This window comes from Colobus angolensis, unplaced genomic scaffold, assembly GCF_000951035.1.
Source record: "Colobus angolensis palliatus isolate OR3802 unplaced genomic scaffold, Cang.pa_1.0 Scaffold192, whole genome shotgun sequence".
Lineage (NCBI taxonomy): Eukaryota > Metazoa > Chordata > Mammalia > Primates > Cercopithecidae > Colobus > Colobus angolensis.
Genome location: NW_012115066.1, coordinates 1,621,977 through 1,632,517, shown reverse-complemented (window position 1 = coordinate 1,632,517; position 10,541 = coordinate 1,621,977). Strand labels below are relative to the sequence as shown.

Sequence of the window (10,541 nt, the reverse complement as noted above, 5' to 3'; positions counted from 1 at the left end):
TGTGTTCAGGTACCACCTCCATCACTTAGTCCCGTTCTTCATATTCCAGTGTATTGTTTATAATTTCAAGGTATTTCAACTCACCTTCCCAAGTTCTCATGTACTGCTTTAGTCTAGGGATCAATCAGTATCTTGATCGAGGAGTCTGGAACTTCTGTCTTCTACAAATCTCAGTGTTGCCACAGCTGAGGCTGTGGTCAACACTGAGTCAGAGGTCTCAAAGACATCAATAGCAAGATTCCAAGTGGCTGTGGCTCCTAATGGTTCTCTGATGGGGAAGAGTATTCTAGGGATCTTGAGAAGGTTGTTCCCTCTGTTGGAACAGCAAGAACAAAGTTCAGGAGCTGAGAGTCTGCCTGGTGGGTTCGAGCCAGGAGGGTGGTCAGGATAGCTGGGGCAGGGTAAGGGAGAAGGGAAGAGCCAGGTGGTGGAAAGTCCCACAGATTAGCATTTTGATCTTTCTCTGGAGTGAGTTGAAAGTTATTCAAAGAATCTGAGAATAGGCTGTGAGTGGTCGTGTGTCTGGAAAAGTTATTCAAAGATTCTGAGAATAGGCTGGGAGCGCTAGTGTGTGCCTGGAATCATGGCATTTTGGGAGGTAAAGGTGGGTGGATTGCTTGAGCTCAGGAGTTTGAGACCAGCCTGGGCAACATGGCGAAACCCCATCTCTACAAAAAATACAAAAATTAGCTGGGCATGTTAGCCCATGCCTGCAGTCCCAAATACTCGGGAGGCTGAGGTGGGAAGTTCACTTAAGCCTGGGAGGTTGAGGCTGCAGTGAGCAGAGATCATGCCAATGCACTCCAGCCTGGGTGACAGAATGAGACCCTGTTTCAAAAAGAAAAGAAAAGAAAAGAAAAGAAAAAGATTCTGAGAACAGGCCAAAAGGAGGCAATCTAGGGGAGAGATGATATGAGCTGTGTGGGCTTGAAAAGTTGTTATTCTAGAAAAGCCACATTTGGACTTGACATAGACATTTTCACCAGATCCCAGACCTTGAATCTGATTAGATGGAATGGTTGGGTGTCTTCTTCCAGAAGGGGAAGAAGAGTGCAAAGACAGGTTTGGTAACAAGCACCAAAATCCATTTCTGGTTCTTCCTGGACACACAGCTAATCTAACTTCTCAGCTCTCTTACAGGTAGGTCTGACCATGGGACTAACCAGGCTCTGAGCAATGAAATGTGAGTGGCGGTGTGTGTGTGTTGCTTTCAGGTCTGGCCCATAAACATTGCCCATGCATGTGTGCTCCTTGGAATGCCTTTTCTCTGCCGGCTTACTGGGATGACTCACCGTCAAGGGTGACCTTGAAAAGCATGTAAAGTCAAATACAGTCTGATATTAGAACTGTAGAGTGAATTATCCTTGCTCAGACTATCAACTCAGTCCAGCTGAGGCATCAGTCATATTTATATTAACATGCTTCCTCCAATATTTCATCACAGCTCCTCATGATTATGCCTTCAAGCTCTCAATCTAATGGAAATTCAGTCCCTCAGCTCCAGTGACACAAGCTGTTCCAAAATTTCCAATGAATGATTCTCTAGATACTGACACATCCTAACTTTCAGGTATAGATAAAATGGTTAACTATGGAAACCTTCATTAACTGCATGCATAGTTGAGTCTAGGTCTTTAGGTAGCTTGATAAGGGTGATGAATGGAAATATATTTCTGATCCATCAGCTTAAAAATACTGTGAAGGATGGGGAAACTCTTGGCAAGATAATTGTCCCATTTCAGTGGTTGGGAGACAGTTCTGAGCCCAATAGATATTTGGGGTATCTTTAGGGTAGAATTCCTCCTATACAGCTTATTGATGACCATCTCACAAAAGTATACATGATCTAACCCCAACTTGAAACTAACCTTGCCTCATAGGTTTAAGGAAAGGCTGTTGAGTCTCCTTAAATTTTCACTGCAACGTGGCCTCTGTTTCTTTCAGACCATATAATGCCCATGGTTATGTTGTCTGAAGCTTGTAGTTGTCTGCCATTTTCTTATGTATATTACAAATTGTACCAGCCAGTTGTGGGTCCCATTCTTTGGTGAGGGTTTATAGTAGACGTATTGGTATTTGGTCTATTACCAGACTCTTTCCATGTGGGAATTTTCTCTTTCCCACTTCATGTAATTCAGGTGGGGCTGTCAATCAAGGGACTGAGTACCACGCCCAGTAGTGGTCACATGACCAAGAACAACCAATCGTGAGTCCGTTTAAAGTTTTCTATGGATGCAAGGAGTGCCTCTCCTGAGACTGTGAACCTGGGTTTTCTGGGACTCTTTTCTGTAAGCAAGCAGTGCTGAGAAACTGGCAAGGGAGAAACAAATTCCTAATGATAGCTGTTGTGCAGCTGGATCCTGGTCTGCTTGAAACCAGAAGTTCCTTAATCTTGGACTTATTTGCATTAGACAATATACCTTCTAAAATTTAATGCAATTAATCACGTATGAGTCGGATTTCTATTATAACTAGGAGTTCTAATTAATGTCCTATGAACTTGTTTAGCTATAGGATGTCAAGGGAGTCAGTATATTTCCTCACTGACCTTTTCCCTAAGGGTCTCACTGGGTGCATAGTCTTTCCCTATGTACACTCATACACTTCCACTACAGCCACCTGAATCTCTTTCTCATTCAATTCACTCTTTGAATCTACTGCTTTGCCTGTGGGTTGCAAGCTCAATGGAGAAAATGGACCTCTCATTACTCACTCCTGTGGACCTTCTCTAAAAGACAGATTGCTGAACCGGGCGCAGTGGCTCACGCCTGTAATCCCAGTACTTTGGGAGGCTGAGGTGGGTGGATCATGAGGTCGAGATCTAGCCCATCCTAGCTAACATGGTGAAACCCCATCTCTAATAAAAATACAAAAAATTAGCCAGGTGTGGTAGCACACGCCTGTAATCCCAGCTACTTGGGAGGCTGCGGCAGGAGAATTGCTTGAACCCGGGAGGTGGAGCTTGCAGTGAGCCGAGATCACGCCACCGCACTCCAGCCTGGGCAACAGAGCGAGGCTCCGTTTCAAAAAAAAAAAAAAAAGACCGTTTGCTGTCTGAGTTCATGACCTTGAAGAACTCCCCGTAAGAGTAGATTTTTGTCTTTCTTTCTGGGATTGCTATATTCAACCCAAATATTTAGGACTTCATTAAGAAAGCCTCTCTTCATCTTAATCCGGTATCTTCTTATTTTGAAAGAGAATAGGGGCCTTGAATTGTCTGCTTCATGAGTTTTTCTATTTTTAATTTTTTTTTTTTTTTGAGACAGAGTCTCGCTCTGTCATCCAGGCCGGAGTGCAGTGGCTCGGTATCGGCTCACTGCAAGCTCCGCCTCCCGGGTTCAGGCCATTCTCCTGCCTGGGCCTCCTGAGTAACTGGGACTACAGGTGTCCGCCCCCACGCCCGGCTTTATTTTCTTTTTTTTTTTTTTTGTATTTTTAGTAGGGACGGGTTTTCACCGTGTTAGCCAGGATAGCCTCAATCTCCTGACATCGTGATCCACGCGCCTTGGCCTCCCAAAGTGCTGGAATTACAGGTATGAGCCACCACGCCCGGCCTCTTTTTAATTTTTTGAGGTTGGTGTCATTTCAAAGGTTCTAGTACTCCAAGCCATTAACACAACTGTTTCTTCTCTTCAGTGTCCCTAGCTTTAGATCTATGAACTCAATGTGGAAGTGATCCTTTAGATTACTGACAAAGCACATCCACAGGTCAAATCCCACCAGTAGCCTGTTTTTGTGAATAGTTTTCTTGGAACACAGCCACATCCATTCATTTTTGTATTGTCTATGGCTGCTTTTGCAGTTGCTACAGAAACCACATGGCCACAAAGCCAAAAATATTTACTCTCTGGCCCTTTAGAGAGTTTACCAACCCCTGCTCTAGCTGAGTACTTTACAATCATTGCAAAGCACGAGCATCCATAAAAAATGCTCATCCTGGCATCCATAAAAATGGTATTCATAAGGTACCTTGAGGGATGATGAAACGAGTAACCTGACAAATCTTTGGGGCTTAGGAAAGTCTACTCTACACCACTTGGGGCAGGACATGACATAGCATATACTTGGGATACACCTGTCTGAGAGCCCATTCTTCTTTTTGAGGAATCTGGGATCAATACATGATCTACATCTTGGCACTGTGGGTCCTGCATTTGGATTTCCACGTGGATTTCCAGGGCTGGAGTTACTGCTCCTGTTCACGATGATGGTGGTGGTGACCTATGGGGCATCCTAACTTCCTTCCCACATAGATGTCCCTGCTGCATTGGCCAACATGTGGCTCCAAAACTAGACTTAAAAAAGCATAAAGATGTTCCCATCATTGGTGGGGACAATCTGAGCCATTTGTGTTTTAAAACTAATTACTAGCACACCTGTGTAAGTGGTATAGTGTGCTCCTGAATATGTGGTCAGAATCTGTTAGTTATCACAGCCACTTGTCCTCCTCCCTTGAACAATGCTGTAGCAAAGGCAGAAACACCCATCTTCCAATATGATTTCCCAGGGCCCATTACATTAACTGGTGTCCACAACTTCGGCTCCGTATTCCAATCATATCAGCTGTGGAATCCTGAAGCACCCATCATATTTTGAGGTCCCACCAACATATTCTTCCTTTTTCTCATTTTATTATAACACAAATTCATTGCAAAAGCTATGACAGAAGTGACTGTCCACTATTCATACTGCTATAAGGGAAATGAGTGGGTCAAGAACCATTTGCACAAACAGAAAGAATGAAACTGCAAATTTATTAGAAAGTATAAAAATTAAAAAACAAAACCAAGCCTAACCAAAAAACAAGCAAAGACATACAACCTTTCCAGTTTACATTAACTTTGAGCATCACACACTATTAACCACTTAGTTGCATTTTATAAAAATGTCAATTTCAAGGTAGAAGGAGCTGAGTCAGGTAATAGGCCAGCCATCATAGTGTAACTAATTTAATGCTAAAATAAAGCACTGATCTCATTTGTGAAAAAAAAAAAGGAGACGAGACCATTTTCTGGTTGGCATTGATTTAGGCAATGTATAAAAAAGCTTCCTGGTTGGAATGAGTTAAAAAATATTGCTGGCTGCTAATTTGCCATCCTGTGTAGGAAAACAAACCCCACCCCCCAAAAAACCCTGCCGCTTTGGTGTCCTATATATTTTTAAAAACATTCATTAAAAAAACCAAATCTATAATAAAAATGTCCCTGTTTGTTTTAAAAAACAACATTAGTAGGCTTCCCTTATCTACTAAAACCATTTGTTTTTCCTAAGATGCCTGGAAGCAGAAAAGCAAGTGAGATTAACTCACTGCGCAATTAATTAAAATTAGAATTCTTTCCTCTAAACAACTTCCAGAGCACCAGAAAGAAGGGCCCCATCAAAGGGAGAAATAAAGCCCTTCTGACTCACAGGAGATGAAATGTTCAGCCGGAGTTCTAACACATTCTAGCTGTCATCAAAAGTTCTTTATTGGATTACTCAGAAAATAACTCAAGTGCTATTTTAAAAATGAAAGATACAGGCAACTAGGTTCCTTTCCCTTTTTTTTTCTTTTCTTTTCTTTTCTTTTTTTTTTTAACAAAACAAAATACCAGTGGCTAGCTTTCCTGTAACATCCTTTGGATTTGGTTAAAAAAAGAAAGTCTACAGAACAGGATCACTGAATGCCACTTCAGCCCCACTTCCTGCAGGCTCTATTTTAATTAGCATCAAACAGGTTACAGAACATTTCTTCAGCTGCAGAAAGAAGTTCTGAATGGGTGACAGCTGTCCTGAGTCGCTCTACCTGGTTCCATTTTACCCCTCATCGGTCAGTGTGGTTTCTTGCCAAATAACGCCTAACGTTTTACCCCTTATTCCTGCAGGGAGGCAGGCCCTGTGGCTGGCTGGGCACAGAGAAAGAAAGAGAAAAACTAGCACAAACATAGAGACTATACACGGAGGGAGACAGGAGTCCCTCTTTCTGTTTCCTTCAAGAACTCGATAAATAATAACCTCAAAGTGCAACAATGCACAAATGTCTGGCACACAGGTTAGTCTGGAGTGACTTGTTATCACCGGGCTCCGTGGGGCAAGGGTGTGATCTCCTTTTGCATTTGTCTTTGGACCTCGTTAAAGGAAAAACAACAACAAAAAAAGAGAGACGGCTTTCCTATACACATATAAATAGTCCCTTAACTAGAAGGGAAAAAACAAACACACTGTTTCAAATGCATTTCTAAAAGATTTAAAATAAATCCAAACGGGAAATGTTGACTCCAAATTGTCTACTGCCCATGGGTCTCAGAGGAGAAACTACTGGGATGTTGGGAGAGGCATGTTGGGAGAGGCCTGACCCTGATCCTAACTCTAACTAGAGGCGCTGGTACTGGGACCTTGGGAAGAGGAGCGTGCACAGTGCAGGGAGCCAGGAGCTCTTGGTGGAGGTATTGAATACAGCTCTCACCTGTGATAGAAACCAGTGTCCTCAAGTCCAAACGCACAGGTAAAATGGACTTGGAAGTGTTAAGGGAACTTCAGAGGCCAGTGTTGAGGCTGCATGAATGAGCAAGACAGGCTGGGTGTGGGTCACAGGGACATACAGCCAGGTCAGATTTTGGCTCAACTCAAGTTAGGTCCTCATTCCTTGGCTACGGGCAGGTCAGCTGGGAGGGTGACAGTCCAGAAACCGGGTAAGTGGCTGTTAGTGCAAGGGCAGGTGCAGGCTCCTGGCAGCCTGCATTTTAGGAGCTGAGAACTTGGATATCAACTCATAGCAGGGGCTCCCTGCCTATTCTGGGATGAGGCTGATGATACATGCTGCTGGAGAAAGCTCTCAGAATAAGCATTCTTGGGCAAATTTCTAAAGCCAGAATTTATACAGGGTAGATGGTTTCAGAGTCCTTCACAAAACTATAATCACATTGTGACTGCTGAAGGGTGTTACTCACGTCCAAAGTTTTCTTTGGCCACTGACTCTGCTGAACTGATGGCAACATATAGGATTGTGCAAGGCAGGATTTGATGCTCAACTGGATGTCTTTTTTTGGGGGGTGACCATCCAATGATGGCCTCCTGGTTAGATCATGTAACCCAAATCCCCAAATGCCATAAGGTAGCTGCCCAGCAGAGAGAAGTTGGTCCAGCGTCTCCTGCATTTCTGAGCATCCAATATAGCACAGAAACATTGCTCTCTCCCAGCCTACTTCAATACTGTTTTATCTGCTGTCTTTCCAACAGCAACAGAATAATGTGAAAAGTAAGGGTGTGATCTCGGGCCCCAAGGGAAGAGTGAGCTCACAGAAAAAATGCACAACAGATCACGTCAACTGAGAGGCCAGAAAAAGATCTCTGAAATCTGGGGGAGGAGGGGAATGCAGAGATAGCTAATATCCCAAACCGTAACTTGAGACACCCTTACAGGTGCTTAAAATGTTTCCCATGAGCACAAATTGTTAGAACGGCAACAAGTCAGAGCAGATTAACCCATATGGACTTTGGAATAACCGGGACTTATACTTCTTCAGTGCCCTGCCTGGGCTCAGAGTCCCTGGGCTCAGCAGTGCCCTCCTGGGGGCCAGGCTGCCCCAGGCTGTGGCCGGTGTCTTCCACACTCAGGAGGCTGCTGGCTGCCTGGGAGCTGGCACTGTTGGCACTCCCGGACCGGGAGCGGTAAGGGGGCAGGTCGGCTTGGTTCAGAGATTCCGTGTCGGAAGAGTAGGGCGGTGGAGGAAGATCATACCACGCAGGCCTGCGATGGGGACAGCAGAGGGGCAGGGGCAGTGGAGACAGGAAAAGAAGAGAACACATTAGAGCCAAGACAAGCCAACTTCAGCCCATTTCTGAGATGGTGTTTCCAGTGTGAAATGAGATTTTCCATCCAAGTACAAAGACAATCAATTCAAGGACCAGGAACCACAGCGGAACAGAAAAGGCCAGTGTTCTGGCTGGTTCATGTTGACCGGGCAGTGCCAAAACCACATCCTCTGGGTAGAACCAGAATGAAGTCACCCACCAAGTCCCTCGGCTCAACCTGGGAGGCTTGGCATTGCCACTCTGCTCCATTGGCCAGAAGCCCTGTGGTCAAGAGGCTGGGCTGGTATCTTGACTGGGCCTCTGATGGGAACATGGAAATGGCATTTCTACTGAAAGCTAACTCTTCCTGGCTGTGAACTGGGGTAAGTGAGAGGACATCCTCTCAACACCTCAGTCTGTGTCTGCAGAAGAGGCTTGAAAGGGATGAATTGAACAGAAAAGACATTTTATTTTCTAGCTCTCATTTACTGAAGTCTCCGCGTGAGTCAGGCACTTTGCCGCGCCCCTTACATTTCTTTTTTTTTTTGAGACGGAGTCTTGCTCTGTCGCCCAGGCTGGAGTGCAGTGGCCGGATCTCAGCTTACTGCAAGCTCCGCCTCCCGGGTTCACACCATTCTCCTGCCTCAGCCTCCTGAGTAGCTGGGACTACAGGCGCCCGCCACCTCGCCCGGCTAGTTTTTTAATTTGCATTTTTAGTAGAGACGGGGTTTCACCGTGTTAGCCAGGATGGTCTTGATCTCCTGACCTCGCGATCCGCCCGTCTCGGCCTCCCAAAGTGCTGGGATTACAGACTTCAGCCACTGCGCCCAGCCACCCCTTACATTTCTTACCTTATTTAATGCTCACAAGAATGCTGTGAGGTGGGCATTACTTTCATGCCTGCTACTCTGGTGGGGAAACTGAGGCACAGGGACATTCAATGTCTGGCCCAGGATCAGAAATAACTGGTAAACAGCAATGCTGGGATTTGAACCCATGCATTCTGTTTCCGGATTTGGCCATTTTAACCCTACCCTATGCTGGATGGTCCATGTGAAGAGGTTATGAGTGGGAACTTTATTAGGTGAGGAAGGTCCTGAATTCTTACACTTATTTGCAAAGAGATCCTTAAGTGCCATCCCCTCCCCTGAACTCTGAAACTTTATTCACCTTTTATGAGGAAGGAAAACAAAGATTAAATAATGTAAGAGCTGCCATTGAAAAGGGTCCAAGGAAGAGCCCAGTCACCATCAGAACATGACCTGCAAAATATCTAATGCCATACATGGCAGAGCTCGAGGAAGAGGGATGCTGATCAGGAAACGGACCCACTACTTGCTTCAGCTACAGAATTCTGCTTCTTGGCTTTATATATACTGGGGGCTCTTGTACAATTCCATTTGCAATGTGATGTCTACTGCTTAAAAAAGCTTGAAAGTGCTCCTTTCCGCCTCCTTTATTTTATAAATGAGCCAAGCAAAGTTAAGGAACTCACCGATTCTCTCATTCCTTCACTTCTTCATTCATCCATTCATTCCACAGATATTAACCAAACCTCTCACATGTACTGGGCACTGCTCTGCAGTAGCAGGTGAGGCTCAGAGCTGGTCTGTGGCCAGAACATGGACCAGCGTGGCATTCCCAGGAGGAGCAGACCTCTGAGTTAGCCAGGATCCTAACTGTATGTTCCTCAGACAAGTCATTTAACATCCCAGAGCCTCAGTTTCCTCATCTGTAGAATTTGGAAATTTCCTGACTTGTGCAACCATCACCATAATCCAGTTTTGGAACATTCCTATCAGTTTCCTCCCACAGTGAGGCGCTGAGAGGATTAAATGAGGTGATACATGTAGAGCATTTTGCAAGGACTTGGAGAGTGTCAGATGCTGCCACTACCTACAGCAGCTGAAGCCAGGCTCTCAGTAAGACCTAGGAACCTCAGTGTGTGCACCTGTTCCCCTCCCCACAATGGATGACCTCTCCCACCTCAATCTCTTCTATCCAGCACACACCTCTGGTCCAGCAAGGCCTCGGAGTAGGAGGGTGGGGAGCCTACTTCCGACGCATTCTGCTCCGCCTGGCTGGCCACATACTGGATGCCATTATTGACGTTGTAGGTGACGTTGCAGTGGTGGGGGTGGTCCAGGACCACCAGGCGGGACAGCAGCACAGGGTGCTGCAGCCGGTGCACGGGCAGCGTCATGAGGTTGTTCCGTTTCCGCTGGTGGTGCAAGACCAGTGCCAGCAGGGCCACCACCAGCACGAAGATGACGGAGCTGCCGATGATGGCATAGGTGATGCTGGGGTAATACACAAGCTGGTTCTCTGAAGTCACAAACACCTGCCCGCTGCCAGGTTCTGAGAAACCCCAGAGAGAGGAGAGAAAAGAGAGAAGGTTACCAGTTTGGCTTATCTTTGTGTTTCAATGTCAGCCCCAGAACTTGCATGCGAATGTTCACAGTAGCCCTATTCACAATAGCCAAAAAGTGGAAACTGCCCAAATGGCCACCAGCTGATGAGTGGATAAACAAAAGGTGGTACATCCACCCAGTGGAATATTATTCGGCCATAAAAAGTAATAAATACTGATACATGCTACTGCATGGATGGAACTCAAAAACATGATGCAGTAAAATAATCCAGACACAAAAGATCACATATTGTATGATTCTGTTTATACGAAATTTCCAGGAAAGGCGATTTTACAGAGGCAGAAAGTAGTGGTTGCCTGGAGTGGGAAAGAGAATGGGGATTAACAGTCAACGGGC

General features: G+C 45.4%; 1 protein-coding gene across 1 annotated transcript in view; it reads right to left on the bottom strand.

The window, feature by feature from the left end:
* Positions 1-4,735: 4,735 nt before the first annotated feature.
* LDLRAD3 (low density lipoprotein receptor class A domain containing 3) overlaps positions 4,736-10,541 on the bottom strand; it is a 321,164-nt gene continuing 315,358 nt past the window's right edge. The window contains exons 5-6 of the mRNA XM_011940727.1: positions 9,786-10,131; positions 4,736-7,729 (exon numbers count right to left, since the gene is read on the bottom strand). Coding sequence (XP_011796117.1) covers positions 7,492-7,729; positions 9,786-10,131 — 584 coding nt within the window. The 3' untranslated portion in view covers positions 4,736-7,491. The remainder of the gene's footprint in view (positions 7,730-9,785; positions 10,132-10,541) is intronic.